Here is a 20399-nt window from a genome sequence, read left to right as displayed (position 1 = left end):
AAATCTATGTGGTTCACCAGGATGTGTCAATATGCCCTGAATTCACAATTAAAAAATGATGTTCTCTGTTACTATAAAATCAGATCGCAAACTATCAACTACCTGATTGGAAGACAAAACAATGTCATATAAATAGAAATGGTCACTTTTCCTTCCCTCTTTTAAAGTGTAAATATTGCATGCATTTTGAACCATAGTGTCTCATCATTCGTCTGTGCTGCCCACCGGAGAAAGGAAATGTAAAATGTGCAGTCTGCAAGTCGCTCTCGGATGTTATTCTGAAGCAGTGACAGCTCTCTACTACTGGCATTTCTGAGCTAAGATCTACTCTGAAGGCTCTCAGCAGTTGCACTTTTGGTTTATATATCAAACAGGGAGTGGAAACTGTTGTGTATGATCAGTAAAGTCAGTTTCTGAGTGAGTCTCGTACCAAAAGCTTTCAAAGTTAAACAGAAACCAGGAGAAACTGCAAAAGGTAGGACTGTTATTTTTGGGGGGAGCTAATTAGTAATCTTTGCTGTACTTTTTTTTTTAAGAAGTTTAAAGTGTACCAGTTATGCAGTATAAAACCAGGTTGTATTGTTATTTCACTCATGTGGCAACGATAGGATGGAATGAAAGACTCATTTTCAGAATGGAAGATAGGCTAGAGAATTTTCAAAAAAATAGGAAGATTCATGGAGGGCATATAGAAATACTAGGTGATTGTAGTGCTGATGGAATTAAGATAAAGGAGTAGCATGAAAACTCTGGAGGGAAGCTATTTTTTTCTGTTTAGCTGAAGGGTGGATTTCTTCCAATGTATATAAAATGATTTGTAGATCAGAGTTATACAGCTTTAGAAGTTTTTACATAATTTTAGCTGTAAAATTTCAAACCAGATTTTCTACTTCTGTGATGTGGCTATCAAGAAAGAAACAATATTGAAAAAGGAACAATTATAGTTTTTTTTCCCATTCTTGTAAGCTCCATAGCTGAAATCAATAAGATTTCTAGAATTTTACTGACATGTCATTTTGTAAAAGAGAACATTTAGATTTTTAGAGGGAAATATGGAACAACCTCAACAAATCTGTTAGTATCTCAGGTACCTGTTATACATATGCCTATAGATCTCACTTAAATGTAAGTAGATGTATTTGTTTAATGGATTTTTATTAATGGAGCTCATCCTTTTACAAGACAATGCCCAGTATAACATGTTAACTCCAGGTAAAAGAAGAGTTCCTTTCTATTCCATTCCCACTTTTCCAGTTATTTCTAATACATTTTTTGCTTCATTTTTACCCCTTGTATCCTTCCAAGTGCTCAGATACCATGATGCTGTATAAGAATGTAGATAGATGGCTTTACACTGTGCTTAGCACAAGGGTGTCTGAAACAAAAGTCTAGGTATTGTTAAGCACATGGCAGAACTCACAATGGAGAATGTAAACAGAAAAGTCTGGCTAAAACGCACATGGTTTTAATGCTAGCTGTAATTCACCTTTAACCATCTTTTTAAAATGATACTGTAATAAAAAGAAGAGGGACGCATTGGTTAGCTGAGAATGGACTTTGTCTTTTTTACTCATGTAACAAGGGTGAAAAATAACTAAGAATTAAAATGCAAAGTATTATATTTCAAATGGAATTAAACCAAGATATTGCACCATTTTTGCTTGAGAACTCTGGGAATTTATTAAGCCAAAATTCCCCTCACCCCCTCCTCACCACACCATTGACTCATACACTCTTAAACAGGTCAGTTTGTCAGTCTCTCTTTGAGTGGGTAGGGAAAGCACCAATAGCAGAATTTTGGGAAAGCAACAGTAACTGTTTTGGGTTCAAACATCTATCATTACTGTAACGGTTGCTTTAAAAGCTTGTCTGAGCATGCTACCACCCCTTAGTTCTTTGTGAGCACTGGGCTGAGCCGTGCAGCTCAACACTTGTTAGTTATTACAGTTTTCCTCCATGCTTTTCTTATACAGCTGCAAATAAATTTGCTTTCAATGCAAGTTTTGCCTGAGTAAGGATGCCAGGTTTAGGCCATAGCCTTGGTATTGGGATAGCACAGACTATTGCAGTATGAGCTTCTCTGCTGTTCTGCCAATGAACCCTAATCCCGGCCTGCAACACCCCCTAAAAATCCAGTTATGAGCTGATTTATTTCTGTCGAGCAGAAGCTGCCAGTTATGCTGAACTCTGCAGTGATATCTTAACATGCACAAATGGTGGCAAGGAAACCACCACCATCACTTTCACTTAGGCTCAGGTCCACAGTCCAATACCCGACCCAAGTGGGCGCAGTGCATGGGTTGGTTTTGGAAGGCAGAGAAAGTAGAATTCACCCCACATGGCTTGGAGCAACAGTAGAGTTGCTCTGTGATAGCTTCTGCAACCCAGTGAGTAGAATAGGATGCCCAAATGTCTAAAATAGCCTCTGTGGATCCTTATGTAGCGCCTCCAGAGCAGAGGATTGGAGGATCCATACAGTGGTAGATTTTCTCAAACACCTCAAACATGGCTTCCTTGTAGGGGCCCAGTCCAGTGCTGCCTGATTTGCAACTAGCCCATCAAAGATACCAGTGAAAATGTCTCCTCACATTAGAACATACGAATGGCCATAGTGAGGCCTTGTCTATGCTACTGCTTAAATTGAGTAAGTTATGTCACACAAGGGTGTAAAAAAAGGTAATGTACATCAGCTTAACACGGCTATGTTGGCAGGAGATGCTCTCCTGTCGACATAGCTTCTATCTCTCATAGAGGTGGATTAATTACATCAACAAGAGAGCGCCCTCCCACTGACTTATTGGGTCTTCACCAGACCTGCTAAATTGACGCCACTGCAACAATTGCAGCAGCACCGATTTAGCACAGTAGTGAAGATGAGCCCTGAGTCAGTCCAATGGCCCATCTAGCCTAGTATCCTGTCTCTGACAGTGGCTAGTGCCAGATGCTTATGGCAGTTGAAAGTTTAGGCACACCAGGATCATGGGGTTGCATTGCTGATCATCTTGGCTAATAGCCTTTGAGGGACCTTTCCTCCATGAATTTATCTAATTCCTTTTTTAACACAATTATAGTTTTGGCCTTCACAACATCACAATGAGTTCCACAGGTGGACTGTGTGTTGTGTGAAGAACTTCATTTTTTTATTTAAACCTTCAGCCTATTAATTTCATTGAGTGACCTCTAGTTCTTGTGTTATGGCAAGGAGTAAATAACACTTTCTTATTGACTTTCTCCACGCCATTCATGGCTTTAGAGACCTTTATCATATCTCCCCTTAACTGTCTCTTTTCTAAGCTGAACAGTCCCAGTGCTTTTAATCTCTCCTAATATGGATGGCATTACTTACCTCTAATCATTTTCATTGCCCTTCTCTGCAATGAAATTCTAATATACCTTTTTTCAGATGGGGTGGCCAGAACTGCACTCAGTATTCAAAGGTTGGGCATACCGTGGATTTATATAGTGGCATTATGTTATTTTCTGTTTTATTATCTAGCCCTTTCCTAATGGCTCCTAAAATTTTGTTGACTTTTTTGACTGCTGCTGCACATTGAGCTGATGTTTCAGAGAACTATTCTTGATGACTCCAAGATCTCTTTCTTGAGTGGTAACAGCTAATTTAGCCTCCTCATTGCCATGGGAAGGGTTCTGGATTTGCCCCTTAGTGCATTGATCTGGAATTGATCAAATCATATTTGTAGAATAGAGTTGATTACTATTCATGATAATATTTTAATTGTTATTTTAAAAGAGAAATTCCCTCTTTGCTGAGTGGGTAAATAATTCAACAAATGTATTATTGGTATCATCATCAGACAGTCATATTTTCCTCCTAACTTATGCAGTGGTCTATGCACAACCTGCAAGTTGAAGTTGAAGTTTCGGCAAAAACAAACTAGCCAACTTGTTTAGCAGGGATCACCTACAACCGTTGAGACTTGCTTGGAGTTTCAGGTCTATTCCTTAAAAGTGCTTGAATACTCCAAATGAAACTTGAGCAAGTGCATCTCCACTCTCCAGCCTCTATTTTCATAAGAAACCAGAGGGTTTTGCTAGTTCTGTCCTCATAAAATCCTAGAATACTTCTCTCAATAGGCCCGGTGATTACCCTTATTTTAGGTGCTTTCTGGGGTGAGCCCAGACAGATTCTCCAACCACATAATGTCATTTGAAATTCTCCCTCTTCCTGGGATCATGAAGGGTGACAAGCTGGATCATTCTTCTCATAAGTAGACTTCAGGGGCACTGGCAAGATAGAGCTCCTCCTCTCTTCAGGTATCTTCCTTGTTCCCCATTCAGGAAGAGTGAAGACTGGGAAATGCTTTCTGATCTTGCTGCTGCCTTTTAACTACCCACTTGCTGCATGTCAGCACTGAGAAATCTCACAACGCCCTACACTATAATTATTGTTCCTTAGCTGTAAAGTACAGGTAATCTGCTTGGCATAGCACAAGGTGCAAATAAAGATGGTCCCAGCCCCAAGGAATTTACGCAACCCCAGTTTGTGGTGGAGTTTAATATGATGCACTCTGGATATCAGAGGAGACAACAGCAGGGCTGGACTCTATTCCTGCAACTGAATGGAGATGGTAGGGATAGGCAGGATCCCTGCTATTACTAACAGTAGTGTCTACAGCCCCCAGCTGAGATCAGGTTCTCATTGAACCAAGCACAGTACCTACAGATAGTAAAAGACATTCAGTCTGTGTGATGTCTGAATGAATAAGGGGAAGAGGCTAGCCAAACAAACACTCACTGATCACCCCACAAGGGGAGGGGATGAGTTTGTTGCCATCCCAAAGAAGAGAGCCAAAGTGTACCCCTACACCAGGACACACTTACTTGTAAATAGAGGTGTCCTGGGGCTCTGGTTGGGAGTAGGGAGGTTTTGCTGAAGGAAAGAACTTCCCAGACAAATTTAATCCTGCAGGCTCAGCCAGCCTCATGAATATTTACTCTATAGTTATAGTCACGCCCCACTGAAGTCCAGTCACTTCATGAGTAAATATAACAGCTGCTTAAAAGCAAAGAGCAACACTATACAACAGTTCAGGTCAGGAATGGAACGAGAATGCTGTATCCAAATAAAAGTGGAAGACATTTAGGTAGCAGAATACAATTATCTAAGCTGCAATTGGTTCAAGACAGCAGGGCTAACAGTCCTTCTCAGAGAAAGTTTAATGATGGCACCTAGGCAGGACCTTCATATTAGTCTCATTGAAAAGATGGTATTGCAAACACCACAATACATCCAAGTGCTGAACAGGCACAATAGTTCAATCCTGATTCAGAAATGGGTGCTAAATACAGAATCATAAACATCACTTTGTTTAGAATCTAGAGACTTCCCTTCTAAACCCTGACCCAGCTCAACATTGCTTAATTTGTCAGATAGGATCACAGCACCATGTGGGATGGGTAACTGCTGAGAGTCTCATACTAGCTTTGCAACTGTCTTCTGGCATTTTTAGTTGTACTTTTTCCTCCCAGGTTTTGCCTTTTTCAAAACATCTACATGTTCTGAGTTATGACAGTGGTTTTCAACCTTTCTTTGTTTGCGGACCCCTAAAAAATGTTGAGTGGATATGCAGGCCCCTTTGGAAATCTTAGACATAGTCTATGGACCCCCAGAGGTCCAGAGACCATGGGTTGAAAACCACTGTGTTAAGACATTTATGCCCCAGCCCCCATAACCTGCAAGAGGAAGTATAAGTTTGAAGCCCACTGGATAGGTGTGTTCAAAATGTGCTGTATCACCTACCTGATTTACTTGATAACCGAAATGCAGTAAACTGGTGGGGGAGGAGGATATGGGGGGAAACTAATAACATTAGCTAGTCTCAGGCATAATGTAAGGAAGCATTCAGATACCATAATGATAATGTCCATAAGAGGATGGATTGAGGAATAAATGGATTAGATAGAAGCTTCTTCATGCAGTTATGCCAATTCTCCAAAATCGTGAAGTGTAAAATCATGGCTATTCCACTGCATGTCCTCTGAAGCGGACATCACTGACCATATTGAATCATGCACTAGATCAATGGGTTTTCAAACTTTTTTAGGTTGCATATCCTTTTCCAAATGTATTCTACTGCCTATCTCCAGCTAAGATAGGCAGAGGTGGGGAGCGGGGGGGGCACACATAGGGCCATGTCCTCCCTCAGATTTCTGCCTTCCCTTTAGCAACAGCTTCTGGGGGTTTTCACACTGTGGGAGCAGCCCCCCTAAGAGGATATGGAGGAATGTTCAGGAGGGCAAGTGGCAACACCAGGCAGCTCAGGCCAGCCCCGCATGGTGGGGCTCGGGGTGGGGGAACACCCACCTCCATCCCCTCTCTCCACCCAGGATTGAGGGGGGGCACAACCAAAATTGTAACTCAAAGGGGTTGAGAGGAGGGGTAGAGCTCAAAAAGTTTGAAAGGAATTGATGAATTGTACAGCAGAAAGGAAATGCACACTAATGTGGCTGCAGTTTTAATTGAAAGGAGATTGCCAAGTCTTACTGAATAAAATAAGTTATCCTCCATTACAGGATTTTTCTCATATACCCCCTAGTGAAAGCTCGCATATCCCAGTTTGAAAACCTCTCACTATATCAACTGGAAAAAAATGTGCACATCAGTCTCTCATCTTGTTCCATAATCTGCAGCTAAAACAAAGAGGACATTAAGACATATCTGCTTTTGCACATATTGGGCCAGACCCATTATGTGGCTTGCAAGGGGTTATGTTTTAATTTTTAGCCTACAAATGGTAGTCAGTCAGGATCTATTTTACTTCCTGCCCTCCCCAAAGAACTCCCATTGGCCACAGTGCATGAAGCGAGAACTATGGATTCAGATCCTTGTCAAAGTGATAACTGTGTATCTGAATTTATAGTAGAGTGGTACATTTACAGCTAATAGCAAGTTCCATAGCAAAGAAATGCCAGTTTTCCACCAATATGGAAGCGTGATCTGTACCATTCTTGCTATTCATTATAATTGGAATGCTGATTAAAAGAGAAAGAAGAGCTAAGATTTATAAAATTTAAACTCACTTCCATCCCCCACTGGTGATTTCACCTCAGGTTCACAACTTGGAGTATATTAAAAAGCAGACTCATGAATTATTAAGCTTTGATTATTGATGCATGAGGAAACAGATTTAAATTCTAAGTTAGTCACAAAAACCACAACACATTCCTGTCTCTCATCTTCCAGTAAGGTCAAAGCAGTGTGGGCTAATATGTATTTGGCAACTTGACATATTAGAGCAACAGCAAAAACTTTGGCTGTATGGACAAACAGTCACAAGAGTCTTGGGGCTCAGGGTTCGAATACAGTATAATGCCCTCAACGTGATATAATATTAGAAGTATCGTCTGTATATTCTAGCAGTAAGAAAACACAGAACTTTGGTTTTCACATACTGTTTCAGGGTAACTGTTAGACCCCAACTGTTTACAGCAAAGAGAAGTATGTTAGGTGCTGAAGATACCTAGCGAAACCCTGATGGCCACTTCTGAGAGAAACCTTTTTTTGGGGCTAAGGCAGGAGAAATCTCAGAGAGGTTCTCTCCTCATGGAGATTTCTCCTCAGTTAGTCTGTCAGAGGATGCAGTTTGTCTTCTGCTCCCACAGAACAAGAGAAAACTGTTTGAAAGAGAAAAATATTTCTTCTCAACTGACATTTTTATAAAGACAACAGCCCTGGGTAATTATCAGGCTGAACTTTATTAATATTACAGTAGGGCCTAGACACCCCAAAAACATATTGAAAGAGGCAATTCCTGGCCTGAAGAGCTTATAAAAAATAGGAAACCATAACCCTCCCCCAAATTTAAGAGCTACCACCCCACCCCCTCTGTCATGTCACCCCCAGTTGTCATCATAGGAAAGAGAAGTCTAAGTACATGACATTGTTAGTATTATAATATATTATATTATAATAATAGCATTCGTAGGAAAGTTCTTTTTGCTCATTGCTATTCTCCATATTCTCCTTTATGGACTCCATAAGAGAAATAGGAGAAACAGAAGGGTATTACAGTCAGCAGTCACCCCATAGCCACCACCCAAAGAGTAGGTCAGTAATAAGCAACTAAATGTTGTGTACAATAGCTGATTAAAACTCTACCCACATTTTCTTTTCAATGCTACTTTATATTATGTTACAGCACGTACATTAACTTTACATCTAGCATGGTGTGTGTACAGGAGAGGGGGTGGGAATTTGCTGTGGGTATAGACCAGCCACAAGTTACTACTACACTCTCTGGAAGCAAGGGGGACACTTGGGAGGGAGTTGTGACTCAAGGAGTTTCTCTGAGGTAAAATGCCTCCTTGAGCGACTCTTGGGTGGTGCATCTTATAGACCACTTCTTGCTCAGTGCTGTACTAATGGCACGAGTTAGCAGGAGTGCCATTTCAAATTTTCTTGGTGGTGGGGCAACTTTAACCATGATTCCAGAGGCTACTTAGGCACCTGAAAACTCTAGATTGTTTGCAGATAACAACTTAGAAATTAGCAGACAGGAGCACTGTATTTAATTCCTATGTAAAGAAAGAAAAATACATACAAACACCAATTAAAGCCATATTTTAAATGCATATGTGAGTTTAGAACAATCAGGAAATAATACAATCCCAAGACTTGACGTATCAGTTTTGGAGCCTTAACACATATCAGAAATATAAAAGTTTGATACTTGGTACGCTATCTTTAGTAGAGAGAAATAAAAGGAAATAAAATCTGCTTAAAATCTGCTTACTTTCTCTGACATACAGTGTTACTGCCATTATCTATTGTATTTTAGTCAATTCTTTCACTCCACTAAAAATGTATTTACTCAATTTTTTTAACATATGTGGTTAAGTTTTTTTCTCTTTATTAAGAACAGCAATTAATTTTTCTAAATATTTTGGCATATGTTTACCAATCACAATCATGTACATGACTCATTAACATTTACATACATCATTACTATTAGTATCAAACTTGGAACCTCTTATTTTTGTGTGAATTTGAAATTATTTTACAGATATAATTAAAAACACAATTTGAAAATAGGTGACCTTATCTGCATAGTGTCTAAAGTTATATATTTAGCTATTTTTTTAAAAAACTTGCACCACTTGTGAGTACAAGCTAAATTTGCATTCTAGAATGACACTATTATTTGATTGTGTCACTTTAAATAATGAATGACAAAGCGCAATATAGTAATAAAAGTAATTATGATAATTACTCCAGCCAGGACAGGTTAGGTATTTTAGAACTCACTACTCAAAGAATTAATTTTAAGCATAAGAGAGAAATAACATTATGAAATGCACAGACCAAATCAAAAAAATAAAATAACAGTACTGTAATCTTTAATGAACTTTGAAAGAATAAAATTGGAGAGAATATACGTGCATTGGCAGTTCGACAGGAAGTACCAACAACCTACAAGAAGTATCAACAACAATAATATATATATATGTGTGTGTGTGTGCATGCGTGTGAGTGAGAGAGAGTGAGTGAGTGTGTTAGGGAGACTGTGTGCGCCCCTGAGTGTGTCAGCACACTGTCTCTTTAAGCTGAGCATTCAAGAGTCTGAACATTTGTTCAGTACAGCAGCAGCTGCCGCCCCCACTCCTGAGTCAGAGGCACAAGTGCAGACCACCTGCCTATCCCTCCACCCAACCTCTAGCTTCGGGCAAGCTCCCCCAAAGACCTGCCAGCCATGGATCCGCTTCCCAAAGAAGGGGAGACTGGAGTTGGGCTGCTGGAGAGCGGCGGCTGCTGGCTCAGCCCCCCCTCTCTGGGATGGGGGGCTAAAGCAAGTGGTGGGGTGGCTATAACCCCTACAATACCCCCCCAGCACCACTCCTGGACCTGGTTGTATATCACTGCAGTGCTCTGCCTGGATCTGGGGAGTACGCCATGAGCAGACCTCTGGTATGAAACTCAGGGGGGAGGGGGGAGCAGGTGTTCTTCCCACCACCCCTAAACAGCAGCCCTGCGAGCTAACCCAATCATAGAATCATAAAATATCAGGATTGGAAGGGACTTCAGGAGGTCAACTAGTACAAACCCCTGCTCAAAGCAGGAACAATCCCCAACTATATCATCCCAGCCAGGGCTTTGTCAAACCTGACCTTAAAACCTCCCTAGGTAACGTAACCCGTTCCAGAATGCTTTGTCTCATTTCTAGATCCACCGAACCCTGGTTCTGCAATCCTTACTCATGTGAGAAGTCATTATGGACTAGATCCTGCCCCAATTTTCATACTGATCAGTACTTTACTCCATGAGTTGTCTCTTTGAATTCACTCACATATATAAAGACTGATGATTTACCAATTCTGTTACAGGATTTGAATGTAAAAGTTACAGTAGGCCACGATCCTTAGCTGATGGAAATTACCAATGCTTCATTGAAGCCAGTTACTGATTTACACCAGCTGAGCATCTGGCCCGGTAAATTTAAGAGCCCATTTTCTGCTTGAAGAAAAGACTGATGCAGGAAGCACCATCCACCCTACTATTTTGAGGCTCCAGATTTGATTTCAAATATCAAAGTCAAAACACCCATTCTGGTTTGCTATCTACAATGAATAGAATTGACTTGTATAAATAACCCCATTTGCTTCCCCTTGTCTTAACCTCTATCTGTTGTTATACTATGAGCTACAAGGGCACAGACTGTCCCTTCTTGAAATGATGGAAAATGCTTAGTGCAGGAGTCAGCAACCTTTGGCACACAGCCCATCAGGGAAATCCACTGGTGGGCCTGGATGGTTTATTTACCTGCAGCATCTGCAGGTTTGGCTGATTGCAGCTCCCACTGGCCGCAATTCACCGTTTTAGGCCAGTGGGGGCTGCGGGAAGAGGTGTGGGCTGAGGCATGTGCTGGCCGCCACTTCTCGCAGCCCCCACTGGCCTGGAACAGCAAACCGCGGCCAGTGGGAGCTGCAATTGGCCAAACCTGTGGACACTGCAGGTAAACAAACCATCCTGGCCCGCCAACAGATTTCCCTGACGGGCCGCGTGCCAAACGTTGCTGATCCCTGGCCTAGTGCATTGTGGGCACTATCTTAAACCAACAATGAATATATAGAATTACAATACTGTATGGAAGATGCTATTAATGCCCTTTTTATTAAGTATAAAAGATAAGTCTCTGTGTTGTGCCTGCCAAAATCTGACCTGTCAATATAAAAATATTGCCACTTAAACAGGAGAAACAAAACAGAAAAAAAGGAAGTTACTTATGGTTTATAGTTAGACACAGAAAGTCTTTGTAATACCATAAACTGAAGGTAAACAAGCATGTAGAACATATGAAACATGATTTCCTCTTTTAGCAACTTGTTGGGTTTTATATTGTATTTTTGACTAAAATGCTGTACATTTTTGTTTGGAATTTTCCAGTTGCAGTTTCTCACTTTGTTTGTACTTTTTCCTCTAGCAAAAGTTGTCATTCTTTTCATGGGGTGACTCAGAAGATCACAAGTATCGATATCTATAGCTATATATGGAATCCCTTCAGTGAAAGCATAATTTAAAAAAAAATTGAGTGCTTGAGTATTCTATATTTCTACAGTATCTCCTGAAACTTCTCAGTGCACAGGGAGAGGGACACACTGCTGCAGCCCCTCAGGCTAAGATTTTCAGGAGAGCCAAAGGGAGTTTCATTCCCAAATCCTATTGAATATCTTTGGGAGTTGGGTGCACAACTCCCGTAGGCCTTTTTGAAATATCCTAACCTTAAGGGGTAAAGCATTCTTTCCCTGTGCACTAGGCCAGCTCTGCTAACTGGTGCCTAGCAGGTGGAGGCATTGTACCAGCTAGTCTCTATTTTTCTTCACTTTTCTTTTTGGGTTACTGTAGGAAAACAGGTTTGTAAATGGGGAGCAGTCTGTGAACATTCCTGAGTGCAAGGACAGCAATTCTGTTTAGCTGTATGCAGGCTGTGCAAGGAGAGACGCCTTACTTTTCGCCCTGTCACTGTGTGCCTGTTTAAGGACTAAGCAGAATCTAGCCTTTGAGGTTATGACGCCTTTGATGAATTATGTAATGTTAGGTAATGTCTGTTATTTAGTGCAAGTGTAATGACATTGTGTTAGTAATGGAATTAAGGGAAATATTTCAAAAGGAGTAAATAGAGTGAATGATGGTGACATTTACACAATAAACCAGAGTGGGAAAAACACTGAAGCTATTTAAGTCAGGTACTGGTTCATTTAGAGAAGCTTCACCATTCATTTTACCAAAGTTGTTTGTGTGAATGCGCAACGTGTGGCTTGTGTAAGTTGCGCTGCATTGCACTACACCCTCATTTGCATGTGGACCATTGATGTAGGGCCGATCTATCTTGCCTTACACATCTAGGTAGTCCTAGCGCAGTAATGTGAGTAAGATTTAATCTTACTGGCTGGAATCAATCTTACTGGGAACCACCATGTAAGAGAGGGCTTATAAAAAAAACGCACCACGGAGAGATTTTTAAAAAATGAAGCTATTTTAGGCCCTGAGCCTACAAACACTTATACATATGCTTAACTTTACTCACATGAGCAGTCCTATTGAAGTCCATGGGACTACTCACGTAAATAAAAGTTAAGCACACGTAAGTGCAGATTTAGGACCTTAGTATCCAGACAGTGATGAAATCATTTTAATATCACAAATTCAGAACTTTAAAATGAATTCAGTGCTACATGTTAAAGAAAAATCAGGTTAGTGTGAAGAGGGAAAAATAAACCTTAGGCTGGCCTGTGCAGCTATTATCAGCCTTCTTTATTCAGTCATCAGAGTGCCTAATTCTAGAATGATTAGGTAGGTGAGGTAATATCTTTTATTGGACCAACTTCTGGTGGTGAAAGAGAGAAGTGTTCAAACTACACAGAGCTCTTCCTCAGGTCTAGAATGACAACACTGAATCTGTTATCTAACACCCAGAGGAACTGAGATTAATACATGTGGTATCAGGTAATGGTTTAATTGACCTTGTTCAATATGCCCCAGTCTCACAAACATTTACACGTCTGAGTAATCTAACACATTGGGTAGTTCGATTGAACTCAATGGGCTATTCAGGCACACATTTGAAGGTTAAAGGCCTTATTTTATTTCTTGAGCATTGTCATCTAATGCTACTGTTGTGCTCAGGAAAGCAGGCAAAGACTGGGTGGGAAGCTCAGATGTAGGATATTTAATTGGAGTTCTACAATAATAAAAAGTGGGAGCCTTTCCCAGGCACCCCAACACCCATTACGAAAATGAAAAGTAAACTAAACAGAAGCTTATCCTGCAATAGAAGTTGTGAGGGCAAACAACTAGTTTTAAGAGATAGATGGACAAATTTATGAGTGCGATTGTATGAGAAGATTGTTTGTTATAGTAGGGGCCAGAGCTCAACAGCCTAGAGGCTCATGTCTAGTTTACATCTTATGTTCCTAAAGCTCTCATGCTTCAGCGTTTCAGCCGGCCACTAGCAGGGATCAAGAAATGAATTTTTTCCCCATTTTTTCAAATCTCCTTCCTCTGAGCATCAGGGACAGCCATGACTGGAAATGGGTCACTGGGCAGGGTAGGCCAGGGCCCTGAGATGGCACTGAGCAGTCTCTCTCTCAGGTGCTTGGCTGGCTGGTTTTTGGTGACATGCTTAGGGTGTAGCTTGCCTCATTGCCATATATAGGGTTGGAAAGGAATTTCCCCCAATTCAGATCGGCAGGGACCTTGGGGATTTTTTGCCTTTGCAGTGTGTGGGTGGGGGTCATTTGTGAGGGTTAAATGAAATACATCTCATTTAATCATTTCCCTGCCATTGCAGGGCCCTTGAGCACCAGTGCACCTGGGTTCTTCCTATTCTCTGCCTGTGGAACATATTAGTGTAGTCTCCTGTGCATGTCATTTACTTTGCTCTTATTTCAGTTGTTGAGGTTAGTGTGCATGTACTGGGGTGTTAGTGGCCTGTGATACACAGGAGGCTAGACTAGATGGTCATTTCTGGCCTTAAACTCTGTGACTCTATCATTCCCCTGGCCCATAATACTGAACTCATTCCAAAACACAACATTTTCCCCACCCCATAGATCAAATTCTCTTCAAATGGCATCCTCCACAACAGACAGCACAAACAGACATGCCTTGCAGAGTGCTTTTAAGGCAAGCAACCTAGGCTATGCTGCACCACACAAGAAGAAAGTTCATCTCAGAGCTGTCAGCCCACTCCTCACAGGGATCATTCTCCCACCAGTCCTTTCTCTTGTAAGTCACAAGTGCTCTAGTTTGAGTGCCTCTGTTGATTGCAGCTGCCACGGTACAGCTCAGGAGGAGAGGTGGTTTCTCATGTAGAAAGGTCCCAAGACATTTGGGGTGCTGTAGACTTGACTTATCATATGTTAACAGTATATTCAAGATGCTTTCAGCTGCTCGGTTTGTCATTTGCAGGGGCCTTTATCTCAACAAAATACTGGCTGTGTGTGATAGATCTTTTTGTGAGATGTTTCATCTATTAGCAAAAAAGCCACATTTTTATAAACTTTAGTATCAGCACCTTCTTGTGAGAAGGTAGGTAGGATATGCAAGATATTATAGTGATATCAACTGTGAGGAAAAGCAAACATGTAGCCACTCTTTTACTTTCAGTTTCAAGGGGAAACTTGTTAACTGGCTGCTGAAGTAACCGATGGAACAAGTGTGAAACATTAGTGGAAGAACTTTTCTCAAAAACTATGTTCACAGAACACAAAATAGCATTTTTCTCTAGAATGGAGTTTGGCTAGGAGGAAAGGCCGCCATTTTGTGAGCTGAAATTCTGGTTTAGCATAACGGCATTTGCACTGACGGAAAGGTCACATTTTCAGATTAATATATCAGCCTTATCTACATGAGAAACAGATCCTTTTCTTCAATGTGGCAGTACCCAGAGACCTTAGAGGTTTGCAGCACATATGAACTGTAATTATATGGTTTCAATCAGATAAGAAAAGAAAAGAAAGTGCCCCTTCTTTTGGGTAAATATCGAAAATTCCTTCTGTAGATGACTTTTATGAACAGTTTCTTAAATTTTGGACATTTCTGGCAGCTTAATTTATTTTATCAATGCAAAATTATGGAAATAAAATATTTTTACTTAAAAAAATTTGTCTTAGGGCACCAAATTCAACACTGGTGCAACTCTACTAACTTCAGTGGTGTTACAGTAGGGATGTATTTGGATCAATGTGGTTATTAACATAAGGGAAGACACAGGCACTTTTTGAAGGGCTCATTACTTTATTAGTCATGCAACATGCTAGACTCCATTGCAGATTCCCAGGCATGACTACTTGGCATAGGAACTATCCAATCTACCTACCTAATCAGTATCTAGGGACACATAGTGATGCAAGGTACAAAGGCCCCTTGTCAGGATGTCTGCTGCCCCCAACAGATGTAACTAGGCATAAGAAGGTGCTTCCTTTTAAGCAGATCTCAGTTAATGGGAGAAAATTTGATAAAATCACGTAGTTATTAGCAAATAAGGATGTACTAGGGTCAGAGAGGAGTTCTGCTTAAAGATGCATAACACTGGATTAAATGATGCAGGTACAGTGATTAAATTGTTCTATACTTTCTTCTTATTCTGCAGTGGTCTTGCTCTCACTTTCACTGAGGATGACAAAGGACTTGATTTTTTGAAGTGCTGAGCACTCACTGATCTTGATGAAGACAATGGGAACTGTGGTGCTCAGGATCTTAAAAAGCAGGCCCATCTTGGCTAAAAAGTAAGTTTCTTCCAAGATTTCATAAACACACTTTTGATAGATAGATAGTTTTTTCAAAAAAGCATACTCCTATATGGCATTATATTAGTCAGTAATTTTCCTTGTTTTCTTTCAGCTGCAGGTCTGCATCTGTTTTGACATTTGGAGGCTGAGAAAACTGGCTGTGAAATACTTCCAGATGGACGATTTTGAGGATTCTATTGCACATGTATTTATTACTTAGAGCACCACATAGTGAATGCTTCTTATTCCCACCTGTACCCTGTCTTCATGCTGAGCTTCATTTTATCAGCACCACAAGCAATTATATTCAAGAGGCGTATGAGAAAGAACGTGACCAGCGTCATATCTGACTTACTCACCACAGGACAAAGTTTCTTCTAAAATCAGAATAGATGACATAGAAACTGAAACCTACGTAAAAGTGAAGCCCAGAGGAAATGTCATTTGTAGTTTTTACCTCAGTACAATCTAGTCAGCAAGAAGCTTTAGAAGAATAATGTTATGGAGCCTTGCAAGCAATAATCTTACTTAGTTAGATGAACACAAAGTAAACAAGATACTGTGAAAATCAAAATAATGCTGTACAAGAAAGCAAGGGGATGCAAAGGAACAAGACAAGTAAACGTTAAGTTTGCAGCTTCTCCAGTATTTTTTAATTGTTACCTATCTAGGAAATTTGACGATAGCTTGAAATTCCATTGGTAACATAAACTTCTCATTAGAGTTCACATCTGTGCTAAATGAAAATAAACATGACGACGGACAGCTCTACCTGTTACAACGATACCGATGTTAGGCATTACTATACAATTACATACACTTTGATTCTGGTCCCTGGATTAATAGGGAATGTTTTAGCTCTGTGGGTCTTTTATGGCTACATGAAAGAAACTAAAAGGGCTGTGATATTTATGATCAATCTAGCCATTGCTGACTTAGCACAAGTTTTATCCCTGCCTCTAAGGATTTTCTACTACTTGTCTGGAACATGGCACTTCGGAGATGGTCTCTGTATATTTTGTTTCTATCTTAAGTATGTAAATATGTATGCAAGCATCTACTTCTTGGTTTGCATCAGTGTAAGACGATTTTTGTTTCTTATGTACCCCTTCAAGTTCAGTGACTGCAAACGTATATATGATGTGTACATCAGTATCGCCGGGTGGATTGTAGTCTGCATTGGCTGTTTGCCTTTTCCTCTTCTAAGATTTAACTCTAGTGAGATGAATACCAGTGATAGGTGCTTTGCAGATCTTCCCATAAAGGACATTGACCTCTCCAACTCCATTGTGATGATGACCATAGGTGAGCTGATTGGATTTGTAACTCCTCTGCTAATAATTCTGTATTGCTCATGGAAGACTATCCTATCATTAAAAGAAAAGAACTCCATTTCCCATGACTTTGGAGAGAAAAAAAAGGCTTTAAAGATGATCCTCACGTGTGCTGTGGTATTTCTGATTTGTTTTGCACCTTATCATATCAGTTTTCCTTTAGATTTCCTTGTTAAATCAAGACGGATACACAACCAATGTGCCCGAAATGTGATTTCAATATTTCATGCAGTGGCTTTGTGTCTTGCCAGTTTGAATTCCTGTGTAGACCCAGTCATATACTACTTCACTACAGATGAGTTCAGAAGACGACTTTCAAGACAAGATTTGCAAGACAGTATTCAGTTACACAACAGAGGTTATGTGAAAAAGCATTCCAGAACTGTGTAATAAAGTAAAGTGGTGGAATATTAATATTGCACTTTCTGAAATGATTAAAAGGATGTTCAACATCATATTCATGTGGCCCAGCATATTGGGGAAATTTCTGAAACCCTTTCTCAGGCAAACATCTGTTGATTTCAATGAGCATTGGACTGATTAAAAAACTGACAAAGGACTTGAGGATTTGACCTTTTTCTTGCAAACTTTTTGTGAATATTGAATTTAAACAACATGTTATGTATATTATAAAAAAAGAATTGATATAGTACCCAATCCAGAACTAGCCAAGCCAGAATAAAATAGTTTTGTTCATGTGAAACTGATGAGTGTGAGGTTGGGATTTCACTTGTTGAATGGATGTGAGGGCCAGGACATTAATTCTGCATTCAGCTATTGCTATGTATAGGACAGGGAGCATGAAGGATGTCACCTGCCACTACCCTCCTATATCAGCTTTCAGCCACGGGATACACAATATACATTGTCCCCCTGGTCACAGCGACAACAAGTTCACTTCTACAACTCTGCAATGCTTTGCAGAGGCCCTCAGGAGAGATCTCACGTACCTCCACAAGCCCTTCTGAGAAAATTCTCTGCTACTTTGGCCAACAGTGCAGAAGAAATGCATCATTTCTGCTAATCTTCACCGTAACTGAGAAGGCTCAGTATTTGGCTCATGGTTAGGAGGCCGCTAATCCCCCAAACTACACCTAGGTTAGACAAGCGAGGTAGGGCCCCCACCAGCAAAAACCAATTGGCTACAACGCATAAATAGACCTAGCTGAGGAGAAGCCACACAGTACAGTTTTGGTGGATTATGTAAAGAGGAGAAAGTAATATGTTGGAGGCATGGCCTGTGAGGCCCTATGTAGTGCAAATTCGGTGCAACAGTCTACATCCAGTACCTATCTCCATACCTTTCTGTAATATCTGCTACCCTGCCACATGCTGGCAACTGCTGGACGGATTTGAGCATGGCCCAGCAAAGCTCTTTGATATGGATTTTGCTATGTGGCCTGGATTTGACCCTAAAATAAGAAGCACTTGGCAAGATATTCTTTATTTTTGTGATGAACACTGGATTTAGAAACTTTGTCAAAACTTTTAATTGAGTAAAACTATCTTCATGTTGAGCCAATCCCTGATGTTGTTGGGCTCTTTATTCAGACAATATTCCCTTTGATTTAAGAGAATTTTCACTAAATAAGGACTTCCAGATTTGGCCCCTTACTAAAACAGTAATGATTAGTTAATTTGTATAGAGGGCCAAGAGTCTGCTTAATGCAATACTAACCATATGGAGAGGAAGAGGAAGTTCTTGCCTCAACAAGTTTACAATTTAAATATTAATTAACATTGCCTCATATTTTTGAGTAGATCATGTTATATATTCCATCACCTTGGCTCTAAGATATGGTTGGGTTACTCTATTAAGAAAAAAGTAAGGCCTGACTTGTAATTTTGCTGTTTCTATAATCAAAAGTCCTAAAATGTCCAGAAAGCTTCCCCCACTGCCCGTTTCTGGCTCAGAGATGGAAATGCCAAAATACTATGAGAAAGATTTCACTGCTAATTTTGCAAACTTTAGTAAACTTCCAGTAAAAGGCTTCACACTTGAGGATATTTATACCAAACCAAATGTCAAACAAATCTTTTAAGGCTCACCCATTGCGGAAGGTGCGGAGTGAAATGATTTCTTACTTACGACTGACTTTTTGTGACTATAATATCTACCTTCTGTATCGTCAGTCATATTGCAGGTGCATTTTCCAAAATGTTCAATGGGAGTCCAGGTTTACGAGCCCACTGTTCATTTCATAATTGATTTGAGAAGATGCTCTCTGGAATTCTAAAAATGCCAAACTCTAGCCAAGTGGAAACCGATGAGAACTTCATCCCTGACTTCAAAAGGGTTAAGATATGGCCAGAGGAGTCTAAACTCTCTGAATTTTGTTGGTTTACATTTTGTTATTAAAAGTAAACTACTTTAAATGAAAGTGTTATTTTAATGCAGAAGATTAATGTAACTAGAAGCAAAGATATTATATAATAGCCTTGGAGAGATTCTTACAATGATGGGTCAACCCTGTTTTTTGTTTTGTTTAAGCAATTTATTTAATATACTAAATATCAAAACCCTGGGACTGCTGTTTGAACTTAACCCTGCATTTCACTGGCACCCTTCTGTGAAATTTATTTTGTACGAAATTATTTTTTTTAAATGTTAAAAATACTGTGAAAATGAACAGTTTTAATTTAATGAAAATGTAGTTTTGCTAGATAGGGACATAATTTATAAAATGTTTACTTTTCTTTGAACTGATTGATGTGTAAGGACATATGGCTTGGTTTATACACACACACACACACACTAATCCCTTTGTACATGCATAAGCATGAATAAATGTGTCTGTGTTTGTATTTGTGTGAGTATATAATGCTAGACAGGGTATTTTATGGAAATTGTAACTTGTCATTAGAAATGGAAATGAATCTATTTTCCAGCATCTACATAATATGCCTGACTGTATATAATTAAAATAAAAATTCCAATTTTTATAAAGTAGCTCATCTCCAAATTTATGCAACCTCCTCCATCACCTGTTCACCCTGCTATAAAAACCAACTCCAGGAGATTGAATCTTGCTGGTGACACCTGCCTGTCAATGGCACTTAAAGAAAACCCTGCTCAGTAGGGACCAAATAGCTCTGTAGAGAGCAAAGACCCACTTTCTCTGGTCAGTCATCACAGAAGGCACTGGTTACTAGAGCTGATTTGTCAAAGTCATTTTCATCCCAAGGGTCCCAAAAAGGGATGGTTTCCATTTATTCAAACAAATATTTTCATTTTCAATTTTTTTGTTTGAATTTTGCGGTTTTTGGTTTCTTTCCTCATATTCTTATTTCTTTTTTCTCCTTTCACCAGTTTTTCTT

The 20399-nt window shown here is 39.9% G+C and overlaps 1 protein-coding gene across 2 annotated transcripts; it reads left to right on the top strand.

Moving 5' to 3' along the window:
- The first annotated feature begins 306 nt into the window (after positions 1–306).
- On the top strand, positions 307–20016 carry GPR174 (G protein-coupled receptor 174). Of its 2 annotated transcripts, none has more exons than XM_032796999.2 (2): positions 307–475; positions 15860–20016. In XM_032796999.2, the coding sequence occupies exon 2, from the start codon at positions 16488–16490 to the stop codon at positions 17469–17471; it is 984 nt and encodes a 327-aa protein (XP_032652890.1). In that variant the 5' UTR covers positions 307–475; positions 15860–16487; the 3' UTR covers positions 17472–20016. The 2 variants fall into 2 exon arrangements, with proteins under 2 accessions (XP_032652890.1, XP_032652891.1); XM_032797000.2 differs by lacking the exon at positions 307–475 and adding an exon at positions 15632–15744.
- The last annotated feature ends 383 nt before the right edge of the window (positions 20017–20399 follow it).

This window comes from Chelonoidis abingdonii, chromosome 8 (genome assembly GCF_003597395.2).
Source record: "Chelonoidis abingdonii isolate Lonesome George chromosome 8, CheloAbing_2.0, whole genome shotgun sequence".
Lineage (NCBI taxonomy): Eukaryota > Metazoa > Chordata > Testudines > Testudinidae > Chelonoidis > Chelonoidis abingdonii.
The sequence above is the reverse complement of the archived record's forward strand: the minus strand, read 5'-3'. Positions and strand labels throughout refer to the sequence as shown.

Excerpts from the sequence above, each read along its gene's own strand:
- GPR174 (XM_032796999.2), top strand. The coding sequence starts at position 16,488 with ATGAAAATAAACATGACGACGGACAGCTCTACCTGTTACAACGATACC.